Genomic DNA, 20,275 nt, shown 5'->3' on the forward strand with positions numbered 1-20,275 from the left:
AAGACCAATGGACTTGAATGTAACTATGTATAGAAAGTTTGTTGATATGGTTTCAGATTCTACATTTAACTAACCTTTAAGAAACTACCTCTTGGTATATTTTGGTGTAATGTTCAAGAAGAATATCCACAATTATGTGAAAAGGCTACTAAAGTGTTTCTACCTTTTCCTACTACATTATTAACTCTGAGAGGCCAGCGTTTTTTGTTTTTTGTTTTTTTTCATGTGCTTCTACCAAAACAACATTTCACAACAGACTGAAAACAAGAGCCAGCCCTGAGAATCCAGCTAAATACCATCATGCCAGACACCAGAAAGATCTGCAAAAATGTACACCCGGGACACTGTTCCCTCTAGGATTGTTTTCATTTTGGCAATGCAGTTATTTTTCATACAAAAAACACATTATGTTGACATAAAATATTATTGTTACTATTAAATGAATTAATAAATATTTTTAATGTTGCAGTCTGAAGTTCCAATCTGGCAAATATCAATAGATATAAGCCCACAGGAAATAAAAGTTCATTCAAGTCCTCAATAATTTATGAGATCTACAAGTTTGAGAACAGCTGTTTTATACCATTAATACCAGCACTTTTTTTTTTCACATAATGTCTTGTTTTACTAGCTCATTATTTTCTATTTTTAAGTCTTATTTTCTCAAACACAGACACACCACTAGACACCAGTGGTGTCTGGAAGGCAGGGACTGGGACATTTGGGTACTGAGGAGGTATTTAGTAAGTACTGAATTCACATATCAAGGAGCATATGTACAAAGTTCTTATAAGATATTGGATTTTAATATCAATGCAATGCATAAATATGTCCTCATGACAGTTCATTGCATTTAGGGAAGAAAGAAGTTACCGCCACTGAATTAGTTTTTATAAAAAGAAACCTGATGCACGGGTATAACTCAGCAGCAGAAATTTAACTGAAGCCCAGGTGTCTAAGCTTTATTTTAGTCCTCTTCCCTCTAGAAGCCACCACATGCATCCCATGTGTCTTCTTAAATTATACAAAGCTCCAAAATAGAGAAAACATAAAAATACCACAAACTCTAAAGAAAACAATTAACCAACAGAAAACTCTAAGAGAGCTTAAGTGGCTGCACTTGATTTTGTTACTATCTGCTTGCTCTTCCGTGATACCATTTCTTGTTCACATTCCAAACACACTTCTCCCTTTCTTAATTTACTAAAGACTCAAAGATTTTAGATAAAGGTGTAGAATTAAGCTATCTCTAATTTTATGAGTTCTCAGAGAGTTTCAAACAAAAACAAATTGAAGTTCCTTTAAGCGTCAGTTAATTTTCTCCTGCTTCAAAGTCTCATAATCTGAATCACATTCAAGAGATGCTAAAGTTTAACTGATCACTTCCCAGGGGTCATTTTTTCAAAAAGCAATTAAATGGCTACTATGTGCCAGACAATGTTGGAGTGCTGGACCATGCAAAGTTGAACAAAATTGCACCCTTGATCTAATGAACACAGAGATGAACCAGAAGAAACAGAGAGAGAGAGAGAGAGAGAGAGAGAGAGAGAACATTATCATAAAATACACTAATCCTAATGGGGTAAATGTATGTCACTATTGCGGAAGCACAGGTGAGGGACACCCAGCTCAACCCAAAAGAGATGGGATTCAGTGATGGAAATAATCCTCAGGCTGAGTCTTGAAGGATGAGCCAGGAGACCTTTTCAGCATATGGACAAGTTGGAATGAGAGGAGATTTTGGAGGGAAAAATGTGGTGGAAAGAGAGAAGACAGCTATTCTTGGAAAATTTTGTATCACATTGAAGAGCCCACATCTTATCCTGTAATGCAGCAGGAGCCACTGAGGGGATTCAACCAGGGAAGCTGCATGTTCGTTTTTGGGTTTTAGGGGGATCATCATGGAAGATACTGATAGAGAAGAGAGACAAACGGGGAACAGGACCGGAGACAGGTAGACGATCTAGAGCAGGGATCAGCAAAACTTCCTCCACAAAGAGAGAGTAGACATAAAGTAAGAGGTTTTGGAAGCTGTATGGTCTCTGTCACAATCAACTTTGCTGTTGCAGTGTGTCAGCAGTCATGTAAACAAGTGAACAGAGCTGTGCCCCAATAAAACTTCATTTGCTAAAGAACAGCAATGGGTTCGGCCCTCGAGCCTTAGTTTGCCAACCTGCAGTCTAGAACAGCACTGTCCTAAAAAGCTTTCTGCAGTAACGAAAATGGTCTATGGATGTGCTACCCAATTCAGTAGACACTAGCCACATGGGGCTGTGAAGCATTTGAAATGTTACAAGTTAAACTGAGAACTGAATTTTTAACTTAATTTAAATATTAAATAGTTACATGTGGCTTGTGGTTACCCTACTGGGTAGTACAGGGTTAGAGTACTAGTACAGTAGCTTAGGCAAGAGATGATGATCAAGGGCACTGACAGTAGAGATGGAGAGTCAGTGGCCAAGGCAAGAAATATTTAGGAGGTTTTCTGGTAAGACCTGGTGATGGACCCAAATGTGGGTAAGGGAGAACAGTCAAAGGTGATTCCCACATATCGAGCGGGAGTGACCAAGAATGGCTGGGCCACATGCTGAACAAGAGGATATGAGACTACAGAGGGAAATATGTTGCATTCTATTTTAGACATGTTGAATTTGATGTGCCACCTGGGAGGAGAAAACACTTGACTAAGACACAAAGAAGTGCGTAGTATTAAATATGTTCTTTTTAAGGAGAAAACAACTGTAGTACAGGGATGTTAAATAACTTACCCAAGGTCAGGGCAGGTAAGCGGCAAGGTTGAATTGCAACTTGAGTGTATCTGATTTTAAAACTCACACATTGCTCATTATGCCAAAATGAGCAAACAGGTAATTGCTGCTGCCTTGAAAATAGAACTCACCCCAGGGAGAAGCACTGGGCCACCCCAGAGGAAGATCAGTGGGCCCAGAAGAGAGCCTCAGGGAACACCAGCATGTATGGAACTGTCTCTTACTAAGGAGAGTGAGAGAGGATGGTCAGAGAAATACAAGGACCAGATGAGTGCAGTGTCATGAAAGCAAAGGGAGTTGGGCCTTAGAAGGAGGTGAGGAATAGCATCGAGTCCACAGAGAGACACAAGACAGGCACCAAGGGTGTTCACTAGATTTTGCAACTAGAAGTCACTGGTGCCTCTAATGAAGCGGTTCCAGCAGAATGACAGAGGAGAAAGCCTAACTTTAATGAGTTAAAGAGCAAAAAAGATACAAAAAAGTAGAGAAAGTAAGTATAGACTATGCACTTCCAGTTTAGCATACTGAATATGTACGTCATTTAGAACTTATTGAACATATACCAAACGGCAAGCACGAAATCTCATTGAATCTCACAACAAACTGTGAGGCCTATAGGCATCGTTATCCCTGTTTTATAGGTAAGAAGCCAGGCTTAGAGAGATTAAATAGTCTTCCACTCATGTCCAATGGTAAGTGGGAGAGCTTGGGTCTGAATGTGGGTCTTTTGACTTCAAAGAACGTGCTCTTTGCTCTATACTTCCACGATTTCAGTCTTTGAGGATTGCAGAAGAATTATTATTTTAAAAAATTAAATGGCAGAGCCCAAGGAACTGATTATCTTCCTCAAAAAATAAGATTACATAGGGGTGCCTGGGTGGCTCAGTCGGTTAAGCGTCCAACCTTGGCTCAGGTCACGATCTCACGATTCATGGGTTGGAGCCCCGCGTCGGGCTCTGTGCTGACAGCTCAGAGCCTGGCGCCTGCTTCAGATTCTGTGTCTCCCTCTCTCTCTGCCCCTCTCCTGCTCGTGTTCCCTCTCTCTCTCAAAAATACGTAAATGTTAAGAAAAGATTACACCATCCGAAACAGTGGCATACAAAATAAGATAGTGTATAAGCACTTGGGAAAGAAAAGGTTAAGCAGCAGATCTATAATCCATTCTTTCCTGTTTTGGGGGTGGAAGGACCACTCCTCCCCCTTCCCCCACCACCTTTGGCAAGAAAAAAAGATCAGGCTAATTGCTTGGTAAGCATACTAATGACAGGCCTCCCAATAAATAGACTAATGGTATGTGTTGCTGGAGAGTCTCATCCACGAATGCTTTTAGGACTTAACCTACTCTAGGATTGCTTATGGCAAACAAACCTAGAATGTACAGATTTATGGGGCCTGACCCTCTGGGGAATGTTACATAAGTTATGTAATTATCTGAGTATTATATGGAGATGTGTCATAACCAAGAAAGCTCCTTCTATGTCCGCAATATAAACTATGCATATTGTTTATGGCCCTCATAGATAACTTCCAGTGTGCCCAATGCAAAAAGGACCCAGGGAGCCATTTTGATGTATCAGGATCCTTGAGATTATTAGTAAGGTTTAATACCGGATATATTCTCTAACTCACATGAGTCTGATTTGACAGTTTCAATTCTCTGGGTTATCTCTATACTACGTCACAAAAGGCTACATGCAATCATGGGAGCCTCCCCTGGCTTGGGACTTTGACCTAAGATTTTAAAGATAGGTAAATTTTTCAAAGATGGAGCGTAAATGGATGATGTGAATAAAGAAAGAAATGTCAGAATAACCCAGAGGTGCATGAGAGAGTAAGTGTTCAAACCTGACTCTAATGAGTAGTAAGAAATAAGGCTGGAGACACAGGGAGCATGCTGCAAGGAATGTCAAAGAGAAGAGTCTAAACAGGATTCAGTTTGTGGAAGAAAATAAGGTATAGAAAATGGAACACAGGGAACACTACGTCAGCAGCACTGTGAGGAAGGGATTGAAGAGAGGGTGAATCTGAAACAAGGGAAGTCAGTTGGAAGGCTATGGCAGTAAGTGAACCATGGACATCCCGAAGGTCCCCAACTAGGACCATGGATATGGAGTGAAAGGAACAGCCAACACTGCACAGAAAAAAACATCAGTAGACCTCGTTAAATGACAGGATAAGGGTAATAAAGCCTCATTACAAATCCATTGGCAAATATGAGTAACTACCTCCCTCCATGAGGTGGAGCTTAATTCCTTCTCTCCCTTGAGAGTGGGCTACATTTTGTATCTTGCTCTTAAAGAACAGAGTAAGGAAAAGAAAAAACTTCACAGTGGAGAAACCTGGCAAATACCACCTCAACCATGTGATGAAAGTTCAAATCCCCACTGATGTCATGTGGACGCATGTACCTCCTGATACGATGTGATGACAAGGGCACTCTGCCTCCATGGAATTCCTCCCCAAACCCCATAACCTCCATCTAGTCATAAGAAAAACAGAAAAATCCAGACTGGAGGACTCTTTATAGAATAACTAGACAGTACTTCTTAACACTGTCAAAGTCAGAAAAATAGGGAAAGACTCAGAACTGTTACAGACGACAGGAGACCAGGAAGACATGACAACTAAATGCAGTGTGGCAGTCTGGATTGAATCCTAGAACAAAAAAGAAAACACTAATGGAAAAACTGGTGTAATCCGACAAAGTCTGTAGGTCACTTAAGAGTGATGTATCAATATCGGTTTCTCAGTTTTGACAAATGTCCCAGGGTAATAGAAGACATGGGCAATAGGAAAAACTAGGTGAGGAGGATATAAGAGTTCCTGTGCTATCTTTGCAACTTTTCTGTAAATCTAAAATTAGAACACTATTTTTCTTAAATGAGGAACTAAGGTAATGTCAATATCAGAATTTGGGAACAGGAGTCAGTTGGTGTCAAGAATATGAACAGGAAAGGCACCTGGGTGACTTAGTCGGTTAAGCATCTGACTCTTGATTTGGGCTCAGGTCATAATCTCATGGTTCTCGAGTTTGAACCCTGCGTTGAGCCCTACATAGGGCTCCCCACTGACAGTTTGGACTTGCTTGGGATTCTCTCTCTCTCCCCCCCCCCCCCCCACCATGCTCTCTCTGCCACTCCCCTGCTCGCACGCATGCACACAAGTGCTCACACATGCTCTCTCTCAAAGTAAATAAACTTAAAAAAAAAAAAAAGAATATGAACAGGACCCAAGATGAACCCAAGTATAATAAAGCATCATCACCTTTCTGAGAGAGCTCTGTTCAAAAGCTAGGACCACCACTTTCTAGCTAGGGGATCTTGGACAAGTTTCTCCAACCCCTCCAACGTTTACTTTCCTCATTTGCAGAATGGTGATAACAGTTCATATCACATATTCTCATTTTTATTTAGTAGCTTTAGGATCTTGGAAAAAAATTTCCCCAAACTAAAGGTAAACAGCATAAGTGTAAAATAATGATATCAATAACCTACCGCTGATTCACAAAAGGGCTGGAAAGTTCTGCAAGCAGGCGAAAATTCCCAATGTATGCCAGCACTCCATCCTTCTGGATGATAAACATAAAATACAATGTCAGGGAGGCCATTCTTATCAAAATTTCCAAATATTAAAGGAACATTCAATAACTTCTCAGCATAAAATAACAATGTCAAAACAGACCAAGTCTCCTAATTTTCTTCATGAGAAATTAGAAATGTCACTAGAATTCTACATTATTTTTAAAAGACAGCATATTGTATACACTTATGTTCATTTATAAAAACAGATTTTAAGCTGTTGTCTCATGTTGAATTAATGAATTCTGCAAATAGCCATCAGTAACGGCATCCTCAAATTGCTGTAGAAATAATTACCAAAGTAGCGTGAATTTCAGCACTTGAGGAATTTTAGAGCAATTAAATACCTAATAGAAACTCATTCTTATATCTATTAATGAAAGCACCTTAAAATCTCAAAAGTGTACTTCATATCCTAATTAACAACACATGAGACAGTGAGCCGATGCTTATCTGCCAAATGTAACAACACATGCTAAAACTGATCTATCACATTTGACCTGCAAAAATATTTGTCAATCGGAAGATCCTACAGCTAAAACCCATGCTTTCAGGACCTTTCTGAATTTAGAAACATAATACCTAGTACACTGTATGAATTTAATAATACGAAAAGTAGAGCAGAGTTAATAAGCATTAGAAAGAACACCAAATGTATACATTCCAAAAATATCATGTAATTTAAAAACTGTTACTAGGTAAATAGAGTCATTCCACCACTTCCAGTTAAATCAGAATTATGATTGTACATAAAAAGAAATAATCCTACCTGCCCCCAAAACATTAGGTATACGTGGAACTTCAGTCCTAAAAGCTATATACATGCTGCTTTCCAAATGGGAATATAAAGCAAAAACAAAAAACAAAAAAACCCTTTTTATTTGAAGGGTTTTCAGTTCTTCTCCATGGAAATTATTTTAGAGATTAAAAATTCAGAGCTGGTTTCAAGACTTAGCTTTTCCAAGACTAATCTAGAACTTTTTATAATCTCAAACTCACTGGCCTTAGGGAAACTGAAACGTGTGATGAGGAGAAATGGAAGGAGGAGGGACAAAAGGGCAAAGGCAGTGGGCAAGGTGAGTACAGCCATACCAGTCCAAGCACACATGACAACATAGGAGAAATAACTATGTACATGTGTCACGACTTTATCACGGAAATATAAAGAATCGGTGTTTATTTGAAATTATATATTTTTCTGTATTATTTACTTTTCTGTTACAATAAAAGCTTTTATTTAAACAAACAAGATTAGTTAAGAGTGGTAATTAGTCGTAATTAAAAATAGGACTAATTTAACAAATAAAATGCGTGAAACTGTAATATTTTTAGGTTTCCTTTTGCCCTTTTAACTTTCTTTTGGATATTTAAATTTAGGAGGCTACATTATTATATATTTTTAAGAGACATAAATCCGAGACTTTGTAAAAGGAGAATGTAAATACAATGGGACTAATTAGTTGTTACCTATATTTAATAAAAAATAATAGTGACATCTTCTTATCCACAATACAGATTTTTCTTTTTCTTTTTCCAGTATTACTTCTCTTAACTGCCTACAGCCTTTGGTGTGTGTGTGCGTGCGTGTGTGTGTGTGTGTGTGTGCATGTACACAAGCAAGTACACACACACACACATACACGCACACACACGTATTTTTTTTTCAAGAATGAAATACAGTCTAACATAAAATTACTTTGACTTGTAGCTGTGCTCTTAGGAATCCACATTACAGTATCACTCCAATAGGATGACCTCAACCTAAATATTTTCTTAACAAAGGTGTGAGCATAAAATACTTGAGACTTTTACTAGCAACAGCAGGCTTTTTGGAGTTACAAGAATTAAGTTCCTAGCTCTCTGAAAAGGTCCATCCACTTTGTATCTATAGGCTTGTTTTGATAGACCAGCTATTTGTCTCTAAGGTCTTTTGCATGTACAAATTCATCATATAAACTATCCACTTCTAAAATATCCATCCTTTTTCAATACTGGAAAGCATACAAAATGGATTCCAAATAAGTTACAGTTCTAGTGAAGAAAATCCTGTTCAATGTGGCTACCATTTTCTGGTAATGCTTTTGAGTTCAGAAGCAGTTTTATTTCCCCAAATGAGCCATTCTTCCATTGTATGCTTGTCACAACCCTCAGACTACATTAACTAACAGAGGTGCTAATAGTTCATCCTTTTCTAGATGCTTACGGGTTCCTCAGCAGTCATCAGTTTTAAAGAAACAGTACATAAATATCTGATTATTTAATGTAATATTTTTCTGTTTTCTCATCCTCGATTTATTTCCAAATTACAGAAGGACATTCTCTTTGCCTCACACTCTACACATGTGATTTTACGGCTGGCCAACGCATGCTGGCAATAATTGTAGCTATCTTATAGGCACAGGTCTATGGAAGCCATCTCCCTCCATTTCTGTGAAGTCAAAACTCTCATTGGTTCTTCAGGTCTTGAGGAAGCTAAAGGTGGGAAAGAACTTTCATTATGAAAGCCTCAACATCAGAGGTAAGCAAATCACATCTCTTTGTGGCACTGTTCTACGCGAGGTGTGGAAGGTGTTTCACAGGTAGTATCTTTTCATTTTCTTTGGTGAGAAGTGTATAGACCGAATGGAATTTGCCACGTTTACATTTGCACTGTCTGCCAAATGTGCAGACGTATTGAGCAAAATCTAATTCGTCTTTGAACAACACATCAACAATTGTTATTTCATGTGGTTTCTTTATAATCTTCATAGGAGTCAAAAATTCAACTTGAAACTCCATTTTTCAAATCCCAGGAGCTAAGAGTTTTTATTGCTGTGATTCCATGCAACATCTGCTAGAGGAAAGAAAGCACGATTATTGGGAATATCCAACAGAGTAAGCTCTCTCTACTGTGAGAAACCAACACATCTGTTATTAGAATTTACCCCTTTTTCGCCGACAGGATGTTTTCGTTGCAACCTCTGGATCGGGAAATGTAACTTTACTCAGTTTTGTAGAACAGTCAAGGGAACAATAAAATGTGTATATCCATGTGGTATGTCCAAGTTTTATGCCTGCTATTATTTCAACTGAGGGTCAGTGTCTTTTTGGAAGATGAAAAACGTACAGCTCCATTTAGATGTACTTGTCTGTCTCATTTCAGACTTGTGAGATGCAGTCTCTTTAGGCGCTTTTCCATCCCCATCTCTAGCAGGCCTGTATTAGATTGCTGGGGGTGCCATAACAAAGTACCACAGGATGGGTGGCTTAAACAACAGAAACGTATTGTCTTACAGTTCTGGAGGCTAGAAGTCTCAGATCAAGGTGTTGGCAGGCCCATGCTCCTTCTGGAGGTTCTAGGGAAGGATCTGCTCCAGGCTTCTCTCCTAGTTTCTTGCAGTTCCTTGGCTTCTAGGCATCCCAACTCCAATCTTCACATGGCATTTTCCCTACGTGCATGTATGTGTCCAAACTTGCCCTTTTTATAAGGATACCAGTCATGTTGGATTAAAGGACCCATCCTATTCACCTATGACCTCATGTTCACTTAACCAAAAACATCTGTAATGACCCTATTTGCAAATAAAGTCACATTCAGTGGTACTAGGGCTCAGATCCTCAACATAAGAATTTGGGGGTAGGATACAATTCAATCCGTAACAATGCCCAATCCTAAATTCTTTTCTGCATATTGTATAGTCTAGTCTCTTTTGGTTATCTAATACCCTAACCCATGTGTCTTTCCATCCACCCATAACATTATATACTAATGTATATAATAATATATATTACACATATTTCCATATATAATAACTATAACCTTCTTTATTGGTGAACTTTGGGGGCATTCTGGTGTTGGTATCATAGTGTTCTCATTCTCATCTGATCTTCCAAAGGGCAAAGATGACTGTTAATGCTCATGATTACAACACACTTCCATGGTATCATTCAGTGTAATGCGACAATAAATGATCCATTATTATGAACTGCAAATCGTGGGTGCCACAATTTTTTTGCATCAAAGGGAAAGACTTCACAGGATACGGGATTTTCAGTAGTAAAACAGTAAAACCAGGATGGACTTGGGCAGGCCACTCCCTTCTTTATTATGAATTTTATTATAATGAATCCCAAATGGTAGGTAAACTTTTTCATTTTAATACATAATTAAAATCACATTCCTAGCTCCGAGAAAGAGGAATGAATAAAGAGTAAATGTCTGACCTCTCTAACTCATCCAGCACAAAGAAGCACTTTCGAGTAATAGGAAGCAAATTGCCTTTCATATTCCAAGTTCCTGGATGTTTTATGGACTTATTTTTTAGTTTTGGTGATTTATTTAAAGTTTAGGTGAGTGTTTCCAAAGGAAGTGATTGGAATATTTCAGTTAAGAAAAGGTCAGAAAAATAAGTAATTGTGTTTAGTTGGAGACCATCCTGGTAAAATTAAAAAGCTGAAATGTTCTGCTTTCCTCTTCTCCCATAGTTAAATTCTTCAGTGACTAGGGGAAGGGAGAAGAGCTTTGAAAACAGTGCACAACTAGAACATGACCCTTGGGGAGGCAATAAATGCAAAGAAAAGAGTTACTTTAGTGAGATTCTTACTTGAACCAGACAGAAAAATTTCAGAAATAGTTGATTAGTATAATCCTCTATCATAATAACTTCACGTACTTAACACTCACTTTTGTTTTTAAAGATAAATTTTCCCATCTATAACATTGCCTTTCTCCCTCAGTTAAAGGTAGCTCTTTTTCCAATCTACTTTTCCTAACAATCTTCTTTTGTTTAGTTTTTTTAAAATGTGTGGCATTCTAGGTAACTATACCCAATGTTTAGAGAATATGACATACCAAATTGCTATAAGATATGAGTTAATATATTCCTAAGGTCAGCCAAAGCCTTGCTAAATTACTTACTATATCTTTCAAATAAATCATTTTATCCAAATATGAAATGCAATACTGAAATTTTTTAAGTTTTTGTTTGTGATTTCTAAAATATTTTTAAGCAGACAGTCCAAAGTCATGCAAAATATTGAAATAGTAGCAATCGCCTTACTCTTAAATTTTAAGAAACAATTGTAAACATTGCTTTCTAGTGAATTTTAAAAATACAAACTTATTAACTATACTATGTCTAAGACTTTTTTGAGAGTTTAGAAGATTTCTTCGAACTCCTTTCAAGTGGTTATAAAAGTAACTTTTAACCAAAGTGTCAAATTCGTATCAGATAAAACTGGACTCTATAATAGTCTTTAAATACTAAAAGTTACTAGTAAAAATAGTCAATTTGATATGTTGCTTTCATCTAAATTTAGCCAAAATGCAGTATCTCCACACTGAAAAAAACCTCTTGAGTTTATAAAAGAAATGGGCATAGCATCCTGGCTTTTCTTCTAATTTCTCTTCCCTCTTCCCAAAGAAAATGGTTCTCTCATATCTAACACAGTCGTTCTCAAAGTGTGGTCCCCAGACTAGCAGCATCACCAACACCTGGAAATTTGCTAGATGTACATTTTCTTGGGCCCCATTGCAGACCTACTGAATTAGTAACCGTGGAGGTCAGATGAGCAATATATTTCTAATAGGCCCTCCAGGTGATTCCAATATTGACTAAAGTTAGAGAACTACCATCCTAGCTTACAGATGATCTAGGAATCTCGAAGCCCTTAGGAAACTAGCTCCATACTTCTCTGAAATTGTAATTAGTGAAGATTTACAAACCCCCCATCAGATCCTACAGCATTAGCAAGGTAGACCAGCTGCATCCGTCTAGAAATATTTTCCTGACTCCTGAATCCTGAGCTAGGTCAGGTGTTTCAACAGATTTCTCTGCCTGTCTGTTAAAGTACTTACACCCTTGCAAATTATCTATATTCCTTGTGTCTCGTTTATTGTTGTATCCATAAAGCCTACTACAGTGCCTGGTGCATATTTCCTGAGTTGAACCTCGCCTACTCCTCAGTGTGAAGCAAGGAGAATCACCTCCAAAACCAATTCCTAAGAGTCCTGCAAACCTATATCTGAGTGGGTGAGCACTCTGATGAGAATATTAGTGTTCCATTGTAAAAGAAAAGGAGAAAAATATCCAGATTTTAATTTTGTAAAGAGATCAGTAGAAAAGAATTAGAGGTCATGAGAAATGTGTTATGATAAAAAAAAGTCTTGATATTTAATCTCCAAAACTTGATACATTTAGATTAGTGAAACAAGACAGAAAAAAGTGGGTTGGCAAGTAAGAGGTGGGGAAGATCAACTCACACCCATCACATTGGCTAATATCAAAGACAAAAAGTAAGTGCTGGCAAAGGTATGGAGAAAAGGGGACCCTCATGCACTGTCGGTGGGAATATAACCTGATGCAGCCACTGTGGAAAACAATAGAGGGTCCTCAAAAAATTAAGAATAAAACTATCATATGATCCAGCAATTCCACTTCTCGGTATTTACCTGAAAAAAAAAAACAAGAACACCAACGCACCCCTATATTCATCACATTATTTACAACAGCTAAGCTATGGAAGCAACTGAAGTGCCCATCAATAGATGAATGGACAAAGAAGATGTGGTACGTATATACAATGGAATATTAGCCATCAAAAAGAATGAAATCTTGCCATATTTGAGAACAAGAATGGGCTGGACCTGGAGGGTTTTAGGCTACATTAAATAAGTCAGACAAAGAAACAAATACCATATGATTTCACTTATATGTGGAATCTAAAAAAACACATGAATAAACAAAAGGGAAAAGAAACAGATTCTAGATACAAAGAACAAACTAATGATTGGCAGAGGAGAGGGGTGTTGGGGGGGGGGGTGTCAGAAGCCTAACAGAATGGAAAGGGAAGGGTGTTAAGAGGTACAAACTTCCAGTTATAAGTAGGTCATAAAGATATAACGTACAGCAAGGAGAATATAGTCAGTAATATTATAATAATTTTATATGGTGATAGATGGTACTAGACTTAACATGGAGATCACTTGGCAATGTATAAAAGCATAAAATCATGATAATGTAAGCCTGAAACTAATAGGATATTGTTTAAGTATACTTCAATTGAAAAAAAAAAAAAAGAGGTAGGAGAATTTGAGACCTGCATGACAGCTATGGATCAGAAGGAAAATGGCTAGAAGCTGGTTATGTATGGGCATGCCAGCAAACTAAGAAGCCCTTTCTTAACTGCATGATTTGTGGCTATTACTGAACTTCTCTAACCCCATTTCCATATCTCTATAAATATGGTGAATACTTTTTAAAGAGCTGCTATTAGGAGTGTATGGCTGCCCCTCCCACCGTCCTCATCTTCCCCATTTTATGAAACAGTGGAATGACAGAATTAACTGAGAAATGGAAGTGTCTATGAACCACTATATCCTGCTGCTGATGGCAGAATTTCCATAAATATTTATTGGCCAGCTGACTGCTAGAATCTTTCAAACTCTTATTCTATTTGGGCAATTCATTATGATAATTAAGCAAGTAAGTCTGGGGAGGCAGGGATGTTAGGACAGGATCACAAGCCTGTGGCATGGAGGCCAGGATTTGAACCCTAGCACTCCTGGGTGACCTCTGGCCAAGCTGACCTAAATTTCAGTTTCTCAGGGCACCGAGATCCAGTTAAGCATCCGACATCAGCTCAGGTCATGATCTCATGGTTTGTGAGTTGGAGCCCCGTGTCGGCTCTGTGCTGACAGCTCAGAGCCTGGAGCCTGCTTCGGATTCTGTGTCTCCCTCTCTCTCTGCCCCTCCCCTGCTTGTGCCGTGTCTTCTTCTGTCTCTCAAAAATGAATAAACGTTAAAAAAATTTTTTTAAATAAATAAATTTAAGTTTCTCCATTTGTAAAATGGGCATAATACCATCTTTTTTGACAGAACTGATGTGAGAACAAGATACGTACTAATAGCAACCAAGAAAAATATGAAAATAGAAAAGGCACTCAAAAAGTGGAAAAAAGGGGCATCACGGGGGGCTCAGTCAGTTGAGCATTCGACTCTTGATTTCAGCTCAGGTTATGAACCCAGGGTTGTGTGAAGAAGCCCGATGTTGGGCTCCATGCGGAGTGTGGAGCCTGCTTAACATGCTCTCTCTCTCGGCCCCTTTCCCCTGCTCTCCCACTCTCTAAAAAAAATAATAATAATAAATAAATAAAAAGTAAAATAGTGGAAAAAATTTTGCAGTTAAAGGTGAAACTGAACCCAGTAATTTTTCATATCCTGATTGTACAGAAGACTGATTAAGTTTAAGAACAAGTCCTAAAAGGGCCTATGCCATCCTGTCTATGTAGAAGTCTCCACCTCACTGATATTTGAGTGACTTCACAGGACCAAGGGCCCAGCCTGAAACGATGAGCAGAAAGGGATGATAATAAGAATGACACGTCGCCATCACAATTAGTGAGGACTAAATGTTGGTTCACTATTGCTATTTCAAGATAAAACAAAAATTATGTCCACACATCACTTCTCAAAAAGTCGTCAATCTTACTTTCTAATTGTTGCAGGAAAAAAACATCCAGTTTGAAAAGAAAAATAAATACTTCCACGGGGGAACAGTTTTATCTACCAAATAGGTGACACCAACTTTCCACCTCACAACTATATTTCACTCAACTCAAATTTCACTCTGTTCAGGACAACTTTATGTTTCTTACCATCATAATGTGGTAGGGTTGAAATGGACTCTGAAGATGGCCTCGTTCTATTACCAACCGATTTTTAAATCCCATCTACCAAAGCTCTTCCAATTTGCCCTTCAGCCTGCACAACTCCATGGTGAGAAGTGTAGCATCTCCTAAAGCTGCCTGCTCCTTCCTGGGAGTGCTATTCATAAGTTTCAGAACTCTAATGCACCCTCTCTGACTTCCATCTACCAGTCCTACTTCTGATCATGGTAATCCAAAATCTCTTCTTCACATGATAACCCTTGAAATATTTAAAGACCATTCATGTCTACCTTCTTTCCAGGTATCATTTCCAATTTGCTCAGAAAATTCTGGTCTACCCCCTTCAGAGTTCCTGAACCTTATTAACTGGCAGTCTTCAGACAACAAGAACAAAGAGAACAAACAACAAAAACCAACCAATCTCTTGGTGAAAAAAAAAAAATGTTTACACACAATAATCTCTACACATTAGCCAGTAAAGTCAAACATGTACAAACATCTTTTTGAAGGTGCAGGGTAACCTTTCCAAAGAGAATTTTAGCAGAACATGTCCATATACTTAAAAATGTACATCCCACTTGCCCAGGATTTCCTCTCTACAGAATTATTCTTTGAAAATAATTGTGGGGGCGCCTGGGTGGCTCAGTCGGTTGAGTGTCCGACTTCGGCTCAGGTCACGATCTCGCGGTCCGTGAGTTCGAGCCCCGCGTCGGGCTCTGGGCTGATGGCTCAGAGCCTGGAGCCTGCTTCCGATTCTGTGTCTCCCTCTCTCTCTGCCCCTCCCCCGTTCATGCTCTGTCTCTCTCTGTCCCAAAAATAAATAAACGTTAAAAAAAAAATTAAAAAAAAAAGAAAATAATTGTGTATGGCACAAATATGAAAAGATATAAGAATGTTCACTCAAGTTATATACAATAGTGAAGCTCAGAACAAACGTATAACAATAGGGAATTGGTTAAATATGATTATATATCCACATGCTGCCAATAGAGCTAATGATCCAACCAGATGGCCTGAGAATAAAACACATTTTCAGAACTTACAAAAAACTTAGAGAATTTACCTCCTTCACACTCTTCCTTAGGAAATCATTTGAAGTTATGCTGCAGCACAATGAGTGAGTGAACCAAGAAAGACAGACATGGGATCCAGGAAACAGTGGCCCCAAACCAGGAAAGTCATGGCAGGAAGCCCAGGACACTGGGCAGCAGACCTAGAGAGCAGTCTGTTCAGACTGAAGTGGAGAATGGAGGGTTCCAAGGGCAGGTATCTGGGAAAAAACGATTGCAGAGATGTGATGCTATCCTTGAGAGTATGGAACAACTCAAATATATGATAAAGGCCAAGAATATGTTGCAAGAAAAAAGGGAAGCATTGGAAACTCTAAACAAAAATTAGACAGGAAATGTAATCTTGTTTGTGCAGTCCACTATTTTAATATGATTGTCATAATTGATTGTCATAATTTTCATATTGATTTTCTCTGTGTCGGATCAAACAGATGTAAAGGAAAACTTGGTTCAAAATCTTGACAATACAACCCCCCACCCCCACCAAGTACAAATGACAAACTGAGAAGTGAAGTAGTGGTTAGAGACACAAAAAGTAGCATAGGAGCACTAATACCCTCACCTTAAAAAGTATCAAGAGGTGCTACAGAACCAGAAATGGAAGTTTTCAGAGGAACTTAGAAACTAAAATTCCTTTAACAACACTGAAAGGAAGACGGGAAAGGAAAGAGAGATGTGAGAGTTAAATGCTTATCGTAACAAGAAGATAATGTCATCCAACATTGACAAATAAGACGGTGACAGTCTCCAAAGATGGCTGCCATCACTTCCTTCCCTTCCTAGATGTGCACAGTGCTCCTCATATGAAGAGGTGGGGTCTTATTTTCCTCCCCTTGAATCTAGCCTGCCCTAGAAAACTCACGTGACCACCAGAATGCAGTGGAAGTAACATCCTGGGTCTTCTGAAGCTCAGTCATGAGAAGCTTTGCAGAGGGGCCGCAGGAGGGGCCACAAACAGGCACTGTAGGTGACAGCCCTGCTGAGGTCCCAGCAGAGAGCCAGCATCAATTGCCAGACACTGGAATGAGTCTGTTTCAACCCAGTTGAGCCTTTAGAGGACTCCAGTCCCAAATGCTACTTAACAGCACCCACATGAGAGATCCCATGCAAGAACTGTCCCACTTTTTTTTTTTATATTATTAAGAACTCATGAGTCAATGGTTTTCAATGGCTACAATAGTTATTCTAATTGATTATCAAAATGTCATATTTTTAGCCAATGAGAGAGCTTTCATGTTAGTTCTTATGTCCTTTAGACATAACCCCATTAGTCTTTGATAGGCTTCTTGCTTTCTGACATAAGATTGCCAGTTATTTTGTTGTATGCAATACTTCAATGTGTAAAATAAATTTTAAATTTTGAGCCCATTTTTGTCATATATAATCAAACACAGAACGTTATTTTTGACTTATGCATACACTCATTGGAAAAAAGTGGAAATACCTAAATGTAAATGGTAATTAAGTAAATATAGTCATCTCTGGGTTGTGGGATTTGGGAATTATTTTTTCTTTTTGCTTGTCAATATTTTCTAATCCTCAAATAAAAATTAATGACCTGTCTAATTTCTTCAAATGGCCTCTGCCTATATGTTTTTCATAGCTTTTTTAATGTTTATTTATTTTTGAGAGAGAGAGAGAGAGATAAGGGGCAGAGGGAGAGGAAGAGAGAACCCCAAGTAGGCTCCACACTGTCAGCGCAGAGCCGGATGCAGGACTCTATCTCATGAACTGCAAGATCAGGACCTGAGCCGGAATCAAGAGTGGGTCACTTAACCAAATGAGCCACCCCAGTGCCCTTTTTCAATTCACAGTGTTGCTATAAGGGGCCTTAATCACGGTCTTCCCAAATGTATACTTTTGTGGTTCTCTTTCTGCCTCTCTGAAGTTCTCCTCTGCCTCTTTTAGAGGATCATCCTTCTTCTGGTTCCTGCCCCTGCCCCCACAACACAAATCTTACTTCTAATGCATACGGGCCCCTTGCCCCTGGGACAGCTGTGCTACTGCCACAAGGTCTCACAGCATCTCAAAGTATCTTTCTGCCCAAACGGTCTCCCATGTCCTTCCATAGTATCACATCCCTTTAGTGCTCTGGATCCTTTTGCCCTCTTCTTTCCCTTCATTCTGTGAAATCCAAATTAGTCACCCTGCTCTGTTGACTACAAAATGGCTTTTAGATTTTTTTTCCTTCATTAACATGACCACCACCATAACCCCTAAAATTAAATTCCTTCATAATCTATCACTCATATTATTCCAATAACCTCCTACAACATTTCCTCCCCCATGTAGCATTTTTTTCTACATATCACCATCAGTCTTATCTTTCTAGTATGCCAGTTGTATCAAGTTTTTTTGTTTTTTGTTTTCTTGGGTTTTTTTGGCTAATGGGCCTACAACAACTCTGTGAAAAGTGAAAATGCAAGTCTGTTGATCTGGGATGTTGACTCCATCAGGTGACTCCATCTTATTCATCCAAATGTACAACCACTACCAAGCGCACACAGATCCACCCTGACACCCTAGTCCTTACTATCACCTCCGAAGGTCTGACTTCTCCTCAGGGATTTTCCTCATGTCTTCTGACCTAGGAAGTCTTCCCCACTTTTTCCTGCTAATCTAAACATTTTTTTTTTTTGAGAATGAGGTTAAGTCCCATCTACCTCAAAAGCTCTTTTAGAAAATTCAAAAAAGCACAAATATATATAGGAAAATTTATGCACAACTCATATTCACTACAAGAATATACATCAAGTATGGTCAGTAGTTATCTCTGAAGAATCAGACCTAGACAACATTGGACTTACTAAGTCCTATATTTCAACAGTCTCAGATTTTTTTTTACATATATCCATGTTCAGACTAAAAAAATTAACAGAAGTTAATACAGTCATCTTTCCGTTCCCTAAACTGTAATGGCATTACCGATTTATCAGTGGGCGATGTGTTCCTTGAATTTTTTGATAGTTTCTTACGCTCAAATCTTAGCTACCTAATGGAATTGCACAGGTTCCATCATATGCCTTGTCCCCTGTACCCCCAGAGCTCCTTCGTTCAAAACCACACAGGGGTGGAGAACTATGCTTCAGTCTTGCTTCTATATTTTCTGCTCCTGTATATCAATGACTCATCACCTGTTTAATCCAGTACACCTGTGACAGCATTAGGTGGGACATGGCAACCATGAGATAAGCTTTAGGTTATGCGTGATTCCTCACCACCGTATCCCCTTCTCTCCTACTCAAGAAAACCTACTGAAATACAAATGAGATAGATGCGATTAAAGGGACAGGCTCAAGTCTAATAGTTTTAGACAAATAAATTACAAATTTTGATACTTTACTGTTAGCAAATTATGACAAAACTCACAATTCACTTCTGGTCAATATGGCTTTTCCACCTCTGCCATCTACCTTTAAGGAGCTCTCTGCCTGTAGTAAAACTCATACTTGCCTTGGCCTCTACGTGATTCTGTGAGGGAAAACAAAACAGGATTTGTCTGATCCCTTCCGGAGCTGAAAATTCTTTTTGCCAGTGATTATGAAAATCTGGATTTTCTTACCATGGGAAATTTAATTTTCTAACAGCTGAGAGTAGCTAGGGTCACGGCCTTCGAAGGGAAGGGAGAAAGAGAACTAAAAGTATGACGCACCTACTTCTGTTGGCGTGGTGCTACATACTGTGCTGCCATCAATGAGTGGGAGTGGGGTGGCCACCCTTTCCCACCATAGGGCTGGAGAGAAATTCTGAGCATCCCACACCGGACACTCGTGTAAAAATGTGACTGTGTTCCATGGGAGCAATAGTGAGGTGTTTTATAGGTTATTGCACGGACCCGGAGCCTTAACACATTTCCATGGAAACCCCTTTCAGAGTTCCACCAATCTAAAAGTGACATTTGGGAACAAAACCCATCCTATATTTAATAACTTTTTGCTAAACTTTAATCATTAAAGGTTTTTGATCATTTATTTACAAGACAATCGAAGGCCTGAGTGAACACACAGGATCAGATGATTGCCAAATCAGACTCATGTGAAACCGTGATCTTTCCCGGTACTGAGCTTTTAGTAAATGTTCCAAGGATACAGGCCATCAAATGATTCAGAGGACACAGAGAGAGTTGCGGGACATCAAAGGCAGCTGGTAAGTCAGGTCCTCCCTGTGCTGAACAGGCGACTCCGGCCCAGAAGGTATGAACACTCTACTAAG

At 38.8% G+C, this 20,275-nt stretch overlaps 1 protein-coding gene across 4 annotated transcripts in view; it reads right to left on the minus strand.

Annotated features, from left to right (window-relative positions):
• The window catches only part of TLCD4 (TLC domain containing 4), a 98,061-nt gene that overhangs the window by 14,227 nt on the left and 63,559 nt on the right, over window positions 1-20,275 (minus strand). For all 4 annotated transcript variants that reach the window (XM_060623200.3, XM_060623198.3, XM_060623199.3 and 1 more), the window contains one exon: window positions 6,263-6,336. In XM_060623200.3, the coding sequence (XP_060479183.1) occupies window positions 6,263-6,336 (74 nt within the window). The remainder of the gene's footprint in view (window positions 1-6,262; window positions 6,337-20,275) is intronic.

This window comes from Panthera onca, chromosome C1 (genome assembly GCF_046562875.1).
Source record: "Panthera onca isolate mPanOnc1 chromosome C1, mPanOnc1 haplotype 2, whole genome shotgun sequence".
In the NCBI taxonomy this organism is placed as follows: Eukaryota; Metazoa; Chordata; class Mammalia; order Carnivora; family Felidae; genus Panthera; species Panthera onca.